General features: G+C 39.4%; 1 protein-coding gene across 1 annotated transcript in view; it reads right to left on the bottom strand.

Moving 5' to 3' along the window:
* Positions 1-445: 445 nt before the first annotated feature.
* Ca-alpha1T (Ca[2+]-channel protein alpha[[1]] subunit T) overlaps positions 446-16,309 on the bottom strand; it is an 80,573-nt gene continuing 64,709 nt past the window's right edge. Inside the window, exons 24-34 of the mRNA XM_022843534.2 lie at positions 16,114-16,296; positions 15,562-15,713; positions 14,819-15,068; positions 14,143-14,448; positions 13,619-13,915; positions 12,286-12,542; positions 11,786-12,145; positions 11,130-11,304; positions 10,706-10,931; positions 9,946-10,050; positions 446-9,681 (exon numbers count right to left, since the gene is read on the bottom strand). Coding sequence (XP_022699269.2) covers positions 9,582-9,681; positions 9,946-10,050; positions 10,706-10,931; positions 11,130-11,304; positions 11,786-12,145; positions 12,286-12,542; positions 13,619-13,915; positions 14,143-14,448; positions 14,819-15,068; positions 15,562-15,713; positions 16,114-16,296 — 2,411 coding nt within the window. The 3' untranslated portion in view covers positions 446-9,581. The remainder of the gene's footprint in view (positions 9,682-9,945; positions 10,051-10,705; positions 10,932-11,129; positions 11,305-11,785; positions 12,146-12,285; positions 12,543-13,618; positions 13,916-14,142; positions 14,449-14,818; positions 15,069-15,561; positions 15,714-16,113; positions 16,297-16,309) is intronic.

Genomic DNA, 16,309 nt, shown 5'->3' with positions numbered 1-16,309 from the left:
TTCCACTCGTGTACCTATCTAGCGTTTTATCGTTATATAAGGTAAAATGCTATACAGGTATATAAAATTCTAGCGTAGAAAAAGGTCACTTAAAGGACGATCTTTTTTTGATAACGCACGGTCGTCGTGACATAGCTGGCCGAAATAAATATGGTCAAATGCTATATTACGTAATTTTTGAAAAACTAATTAATAAACCTCATGTTGTCACACTTGGAGTATTGTCAATGCTATATTTTAGGGAATAGATAACAGATACGTCCTCTTTAAGGATAAATGATACAAGGGCCCCGAATGGAGCCTGTCTCTGTGTTATGATTTAAGGATCACTAGCCTAGTTGCACAATGTATGAGGTAAGAACTATTTTCATGAAGAGGGTTCTACTCAGTGCGTAATTATCGTAGTGTAGCACTTATCTCTAGCAGGTCAAAAAACACTCATTCGTTATCGCAGTATAGGTGTGTATATATATATATATATATATATATATAGGATTTATTATTAACTCAGTATTCATTGTAGTTATTTTCTATATTTATTCTACATAATACCTTCGTTATAACTGGAACCGCGTTACAAAAGTATTTTGTTCGCCGCCCCTTATTTATTCGAAACAGCTGATCGGTTTAGCTCCGTCCAGCTTTACACTGTTTACGTTCATGCCATCTTGTTGGTAAAATCCTGACACCTCCACACTTGTCGAATTGAACGGTTGTGATTTATGACGCTATAGCAGTTTGTATGTGTTAGAGTTCATCACTATGTGACATTTAGCCCATATTCTCTCTGTACGTCTGCTATGCGTCTTTATACCATGGCTAAAAAACACCCAAAAAGATTCTTTACATAATTTTCTTCGAAATCGACGTCTGATCGATTAACGCTCATACAACCTTGTCGAAAATTATGGAGATCCAAAATTTTGCAAGACGCTAACGCGAATTGCGAAGGATTAAATAATAAAAGGGTTATTACAGTACTATTATCGTTGTTATTGTTGTTATTATTAGGAGAAAGTAAACCTGATTGGAATTCTTATGGGCTACAACGTGGGTACTTGCATAAAGAGGTGCAGGCTGTGCTGCTTTCTGGCCATTTTTTTTTTTCTTAAATATATTACGATTATTATGTCCGCATAAATCGTCTGTTAGTTCTTTGTGATTATCTCTTGTAAGCGGCGTAGTCGAAATCAATCGGTCAACGGTAGTTCTCTTACTTAATTAGCAGATTAAAATTTACACATCGCACCCGTATCTGGACGTATCTATATAATATGGAGAAACGATGCATGGATGATATCTGATGTATGTTCTTCGTTTCGTCCATCCGTTGTTGATCTGTAACGTGCGATGGACGTAAGACAACTTCCTAAGTGTAAGTGTTTATTTGGGTGTATTTTGAGCGGAGGTAAGCTGAACCAAAAAAAAGTCTTCTCAACTTATAACCGCTTGGCTATACGTCCCGTATATATTCACTGATGATACTTCCACTTTATTTCCAGCGGCGCGTTCAGTCGTGAGCAGGCAGCCTTGATTTGCGTGTTCTCTTAGATGGACCATTCATTTCTACTCGCCAAACACTGGAGTTGAGAACTAGCACTAACATTAGTTGTCCTCACCGAATAACGTGCGTCACGCATTCAGTATTTCTGTTTTTTATTCATTTTCTTCTCGGTTTTTCTTGCCTCTCCCAGTCTGTGACCTATTACGCAATGATTACGGTCCATGTAATAGTAACCGTTCATGAGTGAACTGTATTAAAGATGGCATCATTGTTCATTATCATTATTATCACCATTATTATTACAACTATTCATCTTCGTTCATCCTTCAGTCCCAGTCACACTCGTTGCAGTCAATGGCAATTAGGGATTTATGCAGCGAGATAAACAAAAATCATCGATAATTGCTCATTTGAAGGGCAGTTATAATATATGTTTTTTTTTTTTTATATACGTATGAAGATCGTCACGATTTCATTGGCTGAACTGGAACAATCGAACAAGTAACTATATATATATTATATTTATTTGTATATGGTGATTTCGGTTATTACATTCATAACACATTGGCGTTGTTCCTGCATTGACGACAAGGCTCGGTATGAAACTATTGACTAGTGGTATTATCATACGCTGCTCAGTTTTTTCTAGTATTATTCAGATTATCGTTTCTGCCTATTTGTGTCTACGTGCAAATGTTTATGGCGTCCTCGTGCATCGCCGTGAAAGCCTTTGTGTGCTAGTATTTCTATTATGACTATCTTTCTCACTGAGGTTGGATGACGAATGATCTGCTCAAGAAGTGTTCCGAAGGTTAACTATAAGTCCTTTAACATACAGACTACATACATGTATAATACGAATGCTTTTGTTATCGTTTTAGTTGCACTACATCTAATCCGAGTGTTCAGAAAGCGGCCTGTAGTCGAGAAAGGGGATGATTCGAAATCTAACTATATTGTTGTAGTTATTAACTGTTATTAAATTTTCTTCAATAGCTCGAACGAATCGTATCGATAGGACAACGATTGTACAATGCTTCCTCCGTGTTCGTTTTCAATTGCCAAGTATGATTACTGCCAAGGGGCATCGGCAGCGAGTCTTAAACAGAGATGTTGCCCTACACTCGTTCTCTACTAGTATTCTCGACAGCATATTATACTCTATAATTCGCAGTCTGTCTGTCTTCCTATCACGGACGCTCTGTCATTTTTGCTTTGCCACTTGTAACCATTTTCGCCTGCAGCAACATCTCTTTTTCGAACTGTAATAGTAACCATGAGAATAATTGGTATTTTTATTATATGGGGCTAATTATAGCCTCATCCAGTTTGAGTAAAAAGGGGCAAAGGGAAGCTTTAACGAAGATTTATTTATTATTTGGGACGATCAGTTGAAGCATCGGTCTCCACCTCAAAGAAGTAGCTGTTCGTTTCCTGTTATCTCTTCTGTTACGTGAAGCTGTGGCTCAAGCACGTTTTCCTCTACTTCCTCAATATCTATGTTTTGGTCGTTTGACTTAACTCTATTATCTGGTGTGCCAACAAATGGTTTTCAGCACAGCTGCAGCAGGCTACCATAGACCAACACGATTCTATCTTTTCGTATTTTCTTTTTGCGTCTTCTTTAACTATTGGTTGTCATTTCATCGTAGAAAAGTCAACTTCAAGCCTATCGCGCCCCTTGCCTTCAAATCTATTTCTGCTCTGTTACTGTTAGTGATAGCCTATCATCGAACAATAATCTATGTTTTTTTTTATCGATGTGCAATAATAGTCTACGGTATTTAATATTATCATCATCATCCAGATAAATAGGTACAATACCTAGCATTTGCAACGAAGTGATATTGTTATTATATCTCTTCACAATGAAGTAACAATAATTTCCGGATCTTAGTTGGACGTTAACAGCGTACCAATTCACTGCGCTAAACAAAGCATTGTTGTTGTTAGTGAGATAAACACAATTGCGGGCACCGTTCAATAAAGCCAATAGCAGTCGTTTTTATCGTTGCTGTCGTGGTAGCGTAGAGGGTTGTTGGTATGTTGTCTTTCGACAAAACCGCTTGGGAGATTGTGCTGTGTCACTGATGTTATCGATACTACTATTATCAAGATCATATTTTTGATGTGTTTTTACTCGGTTTATAAAATAATGCAGAGAAAATGTCAGAACTGCTTATCTCCCAACAACAACAACAACAACAACAACAACAACGACAACAACAACAACAACTTTGCGATGTTCGTATCTATTGATATAACACGCACGATGATCCGTCCGTCCGTCCGATATCAATGAGCAGCAATTGTTTCGCGTGTCGATGACTGAACGGGCCAACTTTACTGTAGAACATAGGCCAATAGTCGATACGAGTACTTAAGTACTAGAAAAATGCTACTATTCTCTCGGGCTTTTCCGCATTTCTCGTGTGTGTTTATAATAAGAGATTTCTAACTTCTTTAGCCGTGTTTTCTAACGTTGCATCTTTGTTCTAGATGGATTAAAATGAAAGATGAATATCATATTCGAGTACTGTGTACTCATGTACTTCGGTCAAATGTCGCTCTTCGATACCACTATATTTAATAACCGCATAATGCTTGTACATGGCATAAATGTACATGTGTGTTTCAATTGCAGTTATCAACCGCCAGAAGGTCACTGGTAGTATTTCCTATTGTGGTTATTTTGAGTTGTCTGTATGTGGTCTGGTGTGTTTACTTATGTAGATTAGACGTCTGGTGAAAGCTAAATCCATTCATCTTCTGTTTCAAACTTTTAGATCAATCGCAACCAGAGCAAAACGTTATATTACATTTTCTTCAATTTTTTGTTTTATTTTATGGACTCTTTGCCGTTTTCAAAGCATTAGGGCACTCCTCTGTAAGCGGAGTCATAAGGAACCAATTTAACCTCAGACTGTCTTCTAACTACTCACGGAAAGTAAAAAATACGTGGACAGTTCAATCCTCTAGAGCCTTTTTGTCGTCTCTCTCTATATATAGATGTATATTTGACCTTACCGAAAAAAATTCGTATTTTTATTTGTCGTCTAGTTGTGCCATCTAGCTGAGGAATAATGTTAGACAGACGTGCAATTTAACGGATTGGTATATACACGTATACGACTTTCACGTTCACATCTCCAAGGCAGGAAACAAACGCACTGAAGGGAAACTCACGTTCAGTCATTCGTTCTTCCTATGTATTTAGGTAACCATTTTTTTTTTCTAAAATTCTAACCTTTTCTACTCAAGATATAATAGAATAACTGCCTTTTACATTGTGCTCTAGCACACGAACGATCCATCCTCGCCATGGACACCATACGCCATATTTATTATATTACTTTTTCACGTACAGATTCAATGAAAATAATAGCTATTAGATAATGTCTAAAAGCCCTGCAGCACCGCTACCTAATTTTACACCGTTTGACATAATTTTCTATAACTGAACTTTTGAAGATAGACGGCTTCGCTTGCATCTGTGTGTACAATCATGTCAATCAGCTAACTGCGCCCGTTTCTGAACGCTTTTACTGTTATTACTAGAAACTGTATTTATAATTATGTGATACTTCTTATTATATTGTAACATGTTATATAATTATTATTATTATCCCTATTAGTGCCGGATAATGACCGATTACAAATCACTGAATAAACTATCTGTATATACCGCTAGTTATGTATTACCATTATTTATTCATTACTATTACTACTATATACTGTGATGCTCATCCGCTGCTTTTGCTGCCTTCGCGACCCTTTTCCAATACCTCAATGCGGACTTAATCTTTCAGTGACCGCTAAGCGAAACTAGTCAGACTTCTCGTCTCTTCAACCGTTTGTCCTGTAGACTTCTTAAATATCATATGTATCAACAAGCATATCATTTCTACCTATCCACTGCCAAGGTCAAGCATGTGCTGTCTAACGACTTTTTTTTTTAACTCAGTCATTCCTTTTCTACTTGCTCATAATACCTTAACATTATTACTAGTAAGAGTTTTTTTTCTTAGGATAAATGTTGATACTGTTCTTATAAACGACTATTGTTATTACTCTGTACACCATGCTCAGAATGTATATGTAATTTAGTTATGGTAACCTGTGCATTTTCTACACAAGATGCTGCGTTAGTGTTTTCATTATTCTTAATGATTACTAATACGATTCGTCAACTCAAGGACCAGATGCAGGATGTGGTGACGTCCAGTGCAGAACCCTGTTAGTATTTTCTTTTGCTGGTTTTGTTAAACATCTTCCTGTTCAACTTCTGCTCTTTTATGCTTTTTTCATCGTGCGAAAATCCGATGCTAATCCCGTCCTTTCCTATCGCTCTTTGCGCAATGTCGTTACAACTTACGAGTGATCATGTCGGCTGAGCAGCCCGCATTGACAAGTGCGCGATTTGTTGCTCATTCTACAGCACCAAAATTACACGAAACAATGCTATCATGCACGTCATCGTGCTTTTGGGCCACTGACTCTGATAGCATTATTTATATCATACGCGCCCCCCAAAGCATCGGTAAAATGGTGTTTCACATGAACCTATATGCTGTTCGGCCATGTACAGTTACGTCGGTGCGTGCGACGACTGCCCCGTTTCCTCTGTCGCAGAGGGCATCTTAACTTCTGTGATTCTGCCGTCACGGCATTATTCAATCGACAAAATCGCGTATTGGTGTTGATTGGCTTATACGCCCGTAGTAGTTGGGATTGCCGCTAGCTGCACCCATGTGCCACATATTCAATAAATAATTCCACAGAGCGCACGTTGAGGCAGTCTTCAACTGGCTTTTTAAATCGAGCACTTTCGGGCAGCGGGCATTAATAACGCAAGATAGAATTATCATTGATTATTATCTTTGCACTTTTCAAAAAGGCGCTTCCCTCCCATCTATTGTGCTCTTCAATGAAACACACATAACCCCTTCTAAGAGATGCAAAATATTTTGTTGGAATTCTAAATCAATGAGAAATTGCTCGAACCAGTTTTCTGTTGCTTCACTTAAAAGTAAAAAAAATACAGCCAGAACTTACTCCAGATGTTCCTCACTGTTATTTGATTTTTTTCACTTTACCTAATCTCCGCAAATCCTTTAAGAATATCAGGGCCGCATAGTGTGATCAATCAACTCTCGCGTTTGTACAGCTAACTTTTACCAGTTGTACACCGTGTTACTCACAGGGTCCGTTTTCTAATAAAGAAGAAATTAACTGGGTACAAGAAATAGACCCCCACTTTCGTTTTGTCGCGATTCTCGTTTTGCTCTACAGATTGTATATCGATACCGGGACAGTAGAGCCGCGCACAAAAAGAAGCAAGAACTATATTTTGCAATAACTATATATAATTTGGTAGGACCAAAACAGGGGCAAAATTGCCACAAAAATGTACGTGCGATCGTCCAAGCTAACGGATGGGGTGGTTGCTGTTTAGCTGGTTAAGACATTTAACTACTGGCGTACCAAGGCGGCCGGCACGACACTTGAAGCGGCTTTAAACGACCCGGCCTGTATGTGTGTTTATGTACGTTACACGTTAGTGCTCTGACCTTCAGTTCCGTATGGTGACATACAGAGACAACAGTAAAGGTCGTTTGGCCTGTCCAACCGGCTGACAAGGGTCGCCTACTTAATGCGCTTCGCTTTACTTCTGTTGTTACTCTAAAGGTCGCTAGCGTTTATCAATAATACAAATGATGTTTTTAGGACTTAAAATATTTCATCAATAGCAATACAATAACGCACAATATCTAGGAATACGGATACTGTAATAAACATGCGACATTTTTCTTTCTAGAAGCTGGGGTTTCAGTACCGTAAATGCGTCCTAAAATAATGTTAACACAATAAGTTTCCTAAATTCAGTAAGAGCGGTAGCAGGCTTAAGTTTCGTTTTCGAGCAAAGCCTCTTTACTTTCTGCTGCGTTTAGGCACTTTTTGCGCTGCTTGGACGCGCACCCAATCGCGTGTAATGGTAATCATAGCATATCTGGACTATCGGTTCTCGCTATTCTAGTCTTCGCTGTTCACTTATTTGTATAGTGTTCATTACCGGTATTATCCGCGTACACATGCCTGTACCTCGTTGGCAAATATACTTATAATAGTTGGTGACTTTTTGCTTATTTCTTTTCATATGTGTGTATGTACTTTTTGGCTGACAAAATGCGCTCTCTCTGTCGGTAGCTTGTACGGGTACACTATCGTCAGTATGTTATTAGTGATATATCTTTTGACTATTGTGCTGTATGATTAGTAGCATTTAGTCGTATCACTCACTTTAATATCATTATTACTACTATCTCTAATTATTACTATGCATTTATATCTCGTGTATCTTTGTAAGTGTATGTTAGTACCTGTGTCTCGCTGTTTTTGTGTCCTATTTTAAACCACGGCTATTAGCGCCTTTTTCAATCCGCGTATCTAGGTAGCACCCTCTAACCACTCTCAGTTGTCCCGGTTCTGTCTTGGGGTTTTGCGCGGTGAGTGGAAGAAACAGCCCAAGGAAATCGCTAAAGCTTAACACACAACGCACCATTTTTCTGGCACTAGATTTGCTGTGTTTCGATTTCTTCGGGGGATCGGTGTTAGATATACTTAAGGGGCGGAAACATGCATAGAAGGTGGATGAGATGCCTATGTAGAGAGAAATGGGGGCGACTGGTGCCACTGGCATACTTGATTGTTTAGTTTCTCTATTTAACTCCATTCAAGGGAGTGGTCATTTGTGAAACTCCGTCTTTTTTACTCTGTCTCTCTCCTTATACCCATTTTTTTCATCGCATTATTATCAGGTTATTACCATCGAGCACAGAATATCTGCTGTGTGCCCGTAAATATTAATCATGATTCGTCCAAACACACATCAAACACAAGCAACAAGCGTGCCATTGGCTTACCCTCGATAATCGTTAATTTTATAATTTATACTAATTGCCGCATTCGTTGCATACGAAAGATCAATTTATCTACATTCGTAGAACATTTCGGCAAGATCTAATCGATTGTTTCTATTATATATTCCCAATATATGCCCTTCAACCATAATGGTGCCGTTGACCTAATTTTAGCAAGGGATAATATCGTTGCAAACTCATAAGGGGGACTTGAAACTTCAGTATAAGACAAACACGCTGCATATATGGGTTATGTCAATCATACTTATACAATAAATATTCTTGACTAGTCTGCAGTCAAAATCATCTATTTTTCCGAGACTAACCTCATACACTCATTAAAGAGATCTTTGTTAACATTGTCAATCCAATCTAACCGAAGAGAACAAACCTGATTGCCTCGTGCTTGACGATACTTACCGCCAATTCAATAGTCTATCGATAGCTCGATCATCAGTTCATAATGATTTAACAAGCGCTACTGTTTGGTGTAATGATGATTTAAATAATGACTGAACTATTCAATTTAGTTCAATTGAATCATTTTCATTTAGGTAGATCTTCAAGGCTGGCTGAATTTCGATTACAGTGATTTCTCTCTCTCTCTCTCTCTCTCTCTCTATATATATATATATATATATGCGCTCCACTGACGCTTCATATGCTCACTTTTAGCTAGCCTTTTTTCATGCTTACATTCGTCACGCTGCTTAAGAATGAACACGCTTTCCTTTTTATGTCTTTTGCATTATTAGCTTATATAAGTAGCTCTTGGCCCATTATAATTGCTTATATTCATATGTACTGTACTATGCATTAGGATTAATATCCTGTTGTTGATGTTATTTTGGCGGAAGGTTGAGTGCTTTTAGAGATTGGTGATTTGGCTGGAAGTTGTTCGACGGGTTCCACCAGGACTATGAGTGAACTGAACCGCTGCGACGGGGTACGTTTTTCTACATATGCCCTTGTTATTTATTGTCTCGGCGTGCGTCCTGTCGCTTCTCTGATTTCTGATTGAACTGAAAATGTTGTCCAATGTGTAATATGTGTGCTCATTTTATTTACGCCTTGTTGATGGAGCTTGCAGCAGAGGTGGAATCTGTTGCTCTTGCTGCTGTTACGCGTTACCCAATAGCGGTTCCATTTCGGCTTTTCTAATCCGAAGTGGGCCCGTCGAGGCTGCAGTCGACTTCTGCAAGGGGGGGCTTCCTCTGCAGCTGGGTCATCGCTTGACCGTTTCCCGTCGAGCTGGAACTGAAGGACAGTTAGTCTGTGAGCGTTCAATTATTGTTCAACCGCCAGCTGTCCAAAAGTGATTTGGGATAGAAAACGCTTTGCAACTGCATGAAAACACGATGTACGAACACTCAAGCGGTCGAAATAGATAATATATTAAACAGAAAATAATTATCACTATAGCAATGCATATTTATAAACATTTATGCGCAAATTTGGGTGATAAGCCACTTCGTGTAAAATCTGTCGAGTTAGTGATTTTACGTAGCACTGTACTCTCACCTAGTCGAAGACCAGCAGCTAGCATCGCTGTTAAATAGGTCTGTCCATGACTCCTCGCCGCCGACGGACAGATCAGCGAACGACGCGACGATCGCCTGTTCGTCTCTGTAACATTTGCGTCAAAGCGTTCACAAAGACACACAATGTTCTTGTCGGTGTTGATGACGTCGGCGCCATAGAGAATTGACGCTCTAGCTACTATTGGAAATATTTTATCATACACCTATTGTAAATTTTATATAATTACAAAAGTTGTGTGGCTTTTTTTTTTATAGCTATTCGAAAAAGATGTTCCTTTGCATATTATCATATGCTGATAAATGGTACAATTTAAAATTCTCTATATGAACAAGTTGAATACCTCTCTTGTCACATGCTGGCACACTGAATATTTGCATCTATGTGTCATGTGATAAAAACTCTGCAGATATTCGTGTATTGAGAGTTGTTTTTGTTGAAACAACTGAACTTAAGTTAAATAAAGAAATATTATTACAGACGACCATGCCAATTAAAACCTTGGTAACATTGATCAAAATATTAAAGGACGTCAACGGCCATAATGCGAATTCAATTCTGACCTCTGCAGATATTCCGTTGCCTAACACAGCTCGTACAAGCGAAATACGAATCTTATTCTACGCAGTATACTTTTGTGCTCTGGCATTGCTTGCATGGTGGCAGCGCCTTTCAAATGGAAAGCGAGGCGGCGAGGGGATGCGCTAGTAGAAAGCGTTTTCGCGGCTGTGGGACCAACTACCTAGCGGAAGTATTCCGGTTCGTGTCTTCGTCGTCGTCAAACAACTGCTGGGACTCGTCGTCGATGTCGTCGGGACACGGGCTGTGGCTGCAACAAGTTGAGGCGGACGGCCCTCCAGCCTGATAACCTATCGCTCCATAGCCATGACTTCGGCCGCGTGATGCTGCTGAACTAAGGCCGCTGCCTTCCACGCCACAGCCCTCCTCGCCTTCGGGGTCCGGGTAGTCTGAGCGCGAACAAATACAAGTAGTCATTAGTTGGTTAGTAGGAATAATTATTACACGTCAAGAAGTATTTCGAAAATGTCGAACTTAGTTACACAAGTATTATTTCTAGTTATATAAATACCACTTCAGTGATATGGAAGCAGCGCAGAAACTCGCTAATAAAAAGGCTACGAACATTTTTCCTGTGACCTAGTTACCTGGATAGGTTTGCGGCAATGATATTTGGTGGAGCCGTCGCTCATCCATCTGTTCGTCCTTTTCAGGCGAGGACTGGGGACTGCGTAAATCCGCTACTGTTACCTTCTTCAGCGAGTCGAGCTCATAATAGTTATAACCGCCACAACTTGCCGAATATGTTGAGTTCACATTTATCTGAAGCGCATAGAGGTATACGTGATAAACGTATGTACTTCAATCATACAATAACAGAAGAGAGAATGCGACCGCAAAAATGAATACGTCCTGATACTAACTACACTGACAAATAGAAACGAGCACGATGAAAATAGAGAAGCTTCGAACTACTGTGAAAGTAAGAAAAGGGGCTCGGCCAAGGACAGAGGAAGGCGTGATTTTAATGGGCACTGGTATTGTTGAGCAAACTACCGTTGAATGGACCCCCACAACGCCGCAATAAAATTAAGTGAGAGCTAGCATGCTAGAACGGGATTTCCGTGTTAACATTTTCAAACAAGAACTCAGAAAAGAGCTTCAAATCGGTCATCGGCAGCATTGTGCTTTTACTTGGTAGGCTTCCGGTAACCAATGATAACAAGGTAGTTTCCAATATGCAATCAACTGGACTTTTATATGCACGTTTATCAACATTCAGTATGTCCTAGCCACTACATACTTGAGCTTGGGTGATGTGAACGTTATCACTATGGGCGGCAGTTATTGAAGCTAGCATATTGTTCTTATTCGTAGCGTTTTTTGTAGCGGCTGAAGTTGCAGTCGTGGTTTTAGCTACTGGTGGGTTGCCTGTCGAGGCTTCTGCTGCGGTGTTACTTAGATTGCTAGTGAGGTTATTGCTGTTGCTGCTGTTGTTATCGGAAGCGAAGTAGAAGACAAAATTCGAAGGTAATGATGACATCTTGATGATCGGCCTATGCTGTTGCTGCTGAAAAGCGGCCGCGGCAGCGGCTTGCTGCTGACGAGCTACTGCAGTCGCTGCGGCCATTTGGCGTTCAAGCTCCTCTTCTAGTAATTCCGCCTGAAATGATTCCGATACGACACATGTAGAATACCGGTTCGCGTTCATAATTCCAGACAGGTGTTAATAGTCACCCGTAGATATATCGGGAAACGCTGCCTAGATGAAAAATGGATTTAACTTAATAAGTGAATACGAACCTCCATTTCAAGATCGTCGTCCTGTTGCTTATGGGACTCTTCAAGATGCTTCATGAGCACGGCGACGACCACATTAACCAAGACAAACTGCGCCATGAGGACAAAGATGACGAAGTACAACGGGGCGATGACAGGCGACACGCAGCAGTTCCTTACGCAATCGGACGCCGCGTCGCATTTGTCCCGCAAAGTATCCTTCATGATTCCATTCCAGTTGTCTCCCGTAGCTACACGGAACAGCGTTAGAAATGCCATACCTGTTCAATATTAAATATAGAGTCGCACCGGTGTTACACGAATGAAATAATCGGCATTTTTTTTGTCTCTTAGCATGTATGCATCAAATGTTCCATTGAAAAAAACGGAAGGCTAGAAACTGGTTATCTTTTCCCGCACTATTATAGCAAGCAAGGGCCCATAAAAAAGACGAATTTAACATCCCCGCATTCAAAACAGGGAAACTACACAGAACTATATCACATTTCCAAAGCAAACTTAAATTGTTCTACGAATATTGTATAGAAGGTATGTTCTGTAGCGCAGTGTTAAACTAATCTAATATAACGAATGTATTTGTGACATATACACGTATACGTAGACTGATATTTCAGTCAATACGTTATATGAAACGTTTCCGCACGAAAGGACCTGAACCTACCTTGTCTGGAATCACAGAAGTCGACTTTTTTTTTTTATATAAAGAGTAAATCATAGCATTAATTCATTTGCTTTATATTAGATCTGCTGCCGGACTTGAACTACTTTTTTAATTTAAGTTTGTAAAATATGGCTTTCGTAATCTTCGCGGTAGCAGCATCTCTTGAAGTTAACTCCGGCTCCTCTGAACGCGAATTTTCTGTTTTTACCAGCTTCTTGTTTTTATGCTTTATAAAAATGCAAATTTTTATGATCATTTTACCGGTTGTCAGTAAAATTTTAGCCATTCAAAGACGGTAAATAATCCAAAACCTTTTTATCGGAAAAAGCTCTACCCTTATTTATCTCTTTCCCTTTTTAGCTGACTTCACCTAACTATGCTTTTGTTTCCCCGAGATAGACTGTAGAAGATTGCATTCAAGAAATATATTAACTTATATATAAATATAGTAACTTAGAATAATATAAAATTTAAAAAGTAATTTGAAAAATCTTATGCCCTTCCTATGGTTCAGAAAGTTCCTCATAACATAACTAATCATTATAAAAATAATGATCAACAATAACGGAAAATAGTATATACTGTATATAATGTAAATTTTATAAGCGCGTACACATGTAGGCTGTATATATGGACAGAGTCTCCACTACACCACTTGCTTGTAACAGGACTTACCAAAATTATGAAAATGCGCATGCTCTCCTAATCCTTGGCAGGGAAATTCGTCATTACACTCCAATCTACCAAAAAGTTCAACACCCAACGCTGCAAATATGAAGAACAGCAGGAAGAATAGCAGACCCAGGTTGCCGACTTGTGGCAGTGCCTGCATGACGGTGTCCAGCAGAGCTCGTATTCCATCCGCCATCTTGAGGAGTTTCAGGACGCGCGCGATTCGTAACACACGCATGACCCGTATGATCGTCGGGTTAATCGGGATGAAGCCACTCTTCATTTCCTCTAGAACGATACCTGCCGACGAGATTTATTAACATCATTAACACACCAGCAAGTACAAACGGGTAAGGTTGCATCTAACCCTTGATGAATGGTTAAAATTAAGGTAAATATGTAGTTATATGTCAATCTAAATTCCGTTGCTGACCATTTAAACGGGTTTGAGTGTAATTGGGCTAAGCTAAGAAGTCCTAAAAAAAATCAATAAAAGATTCTATGGCATTTACTGATAAAGTACTTACCCATGATAGATAATATTACAATGACAACGTCAAGCTGATTCCATTTATCCATCAAATATCGAGGAGCCCCCAAAGCGATGAGTTTCATAGCCAGCTCGAGAATAAAGACGGCAGTGAAGAAGTAGTTAAAAATCTTTAGAGCATATTCAAGCTCGAGTGGCATCTGGTAGAATTCAAGTGCCATTGTGACAACGTTGAGGCCAATGACAGCCGCGATGGCGAGATCGAAGTATTTCGACGTCACCATATTGTGAGTAAATAGTCGGCCGGGCGAGTAAGTGGCGTAATAGGGCGGCTCACGAAGTTCTGTATATCGTCGCATTCGACAGAGTAGAGTAAGGAAATAAAGTGCAACAACGATAAGTTTCCACGTTATAATAGCTTTAATCCAGGTCTATATAGATACGGCTAACATTGATCATCCACATTTACGATTAATTTTAGCTATATTGTAATAGCAGCATCACATAAATACCCTATAATTGCAAAAAATAACTTCGTTTATGACAGTTGTTGTTTTTTCAACTATGGAGTGATAAGGACGTGCTCCAATATTCGACGCTCAATAACTTTTGCTCAACAGAGGCATTGTGATGCCTTTGGAATCTCTAGAGCGATTAAAGTGGCTGCTATATCCAATAAAGAAATATTAGAATTGCTAACGTGCGCTGCTTACGTCTTCGACGCTTCTCAAGTTTGCGTGCCCGTTCGGCAGCTCGCAAAGCTCTCTCCTCACGCTCCTGTTCTTCGCGGCACCTGTGGAAGTTTTCAACAACTACTCCCACGAACATGTTGAGCACAAAAAAGGCCACGAGTAGGAGAAAAGAGATAAAGTATAAGAGCCGCCATTCGTTGAAGTTTTCTATCGGTTGAAGATCCTCGCCCACTGCGTCGAGGCCTGAGTACATGATGTCTACCCAGCCATCCTGTGACAACACAAGAAAAATGAGTACGGATATTTAGCCTAACAAGCACGTGTTCTTCATATGCATTGCTTATGTCAAGGTCAATAAAATGAGCGTTCCGACAACTGTTATATTTGTTATATAGGACTGAATGATATCAGCGAAAATGAGTGCAAAGTACTTGCCTATAATATACATTTTTCATAAAATGTCGGAACCGGAGATTAGTTGTGACCATGAACAGGAAATGAACAATAAGTAGCCCGATTTAATCAAAGGATTGCGTAAGTAGCATCACACCGAGTAATTGGACCACCGTGTTCTATTTACATTTACAAGGTAACATATTAGCAGATTTAATTATCGATCAGAGGATAATCAGTTATTATCAAATTAACGCCAGAGAATAAACAAATGTATCTGAACAAATCTCAGAGACGACTGGACGGTAAAAAAAAACGCTCTGTAGAACAAATTGAAATTCTTCGATGTCGAAACACGCGAGCAAACGTACTTTGGAAGACAACACAAATAACGCCATAAGCGCTTGTCCGAGGTTGTCGAAGTTGTACTTTCGGTTGACCCACTGATACCCGGGTTTCTCCTCACACTGTGCTCTATTCATTACGTCCTTTACATCTGGTCCTTCACAATAGTAGAATGATCCTGCAATACGTGTATTTAATTAAAACAAAACAAGCCAAACGAAAACACTTACCTCATATTTAAATACATAGAAGAATTAATAGGTAAACGTAAAGTTCAATTTCTAATGTAGAGGCGTCAGATGTTTGGCTAAAAAAAAATTATTTCCACTAAAAAACAGGCAATTTTTTTCCGTAAAACACCTATGTAAGTTTCCTTTGAAAACGATGATAATAATGATTCTCATTCATTTTTGAAAACTTTACTCTTACAGTTCGGGTATGTTTACCGGATATGTTCGGTACGTGTTTACAGGGTAGTAAGCCACTGCATCGCACTATGGTGTAATACTGATCATTTTAGCAAAATTCACGGCGTAATTGCAATTGTTATTTGAAAAAGAAATTAAATCAAGTCTCACCTTTAAATAACTGTACACCTAAGATGCCAAAAATGATAAAAAACGTGCAGCATATGAGGACGATGTTTCCGATAGGCCTCAGTGAAGACATAAGTGTCTGCACGACAAGTTTCAATCCCGGTGCTCGGTTGATCACACGCAGGGGCCGAAGGGAGCGCAGAAGGCGAAACACCCGGAGAATTCCTAAACGTTATCA

Source organism: Varroa jacobsoni, unplaced genomic scaffold (genome assembly GCF_002532875.2).
Source record: "Varroa jacobsoni isolate VJ856 unplaced genomic scaffold, vjacob_1.0 scaffold_1065, whole genome shotgun sequence".
NCBI lineage: Eukaryota > Metazoa > Arthropoda > Arachnida > Mesostigmata > Varroidae > Varroa > Varroa jacobsoni.
The sequence above is the reverse complement of the archived record's forward strand: the minus strand, read 5'-3'. Positions and strand labels throughout refer to the sequence as shown.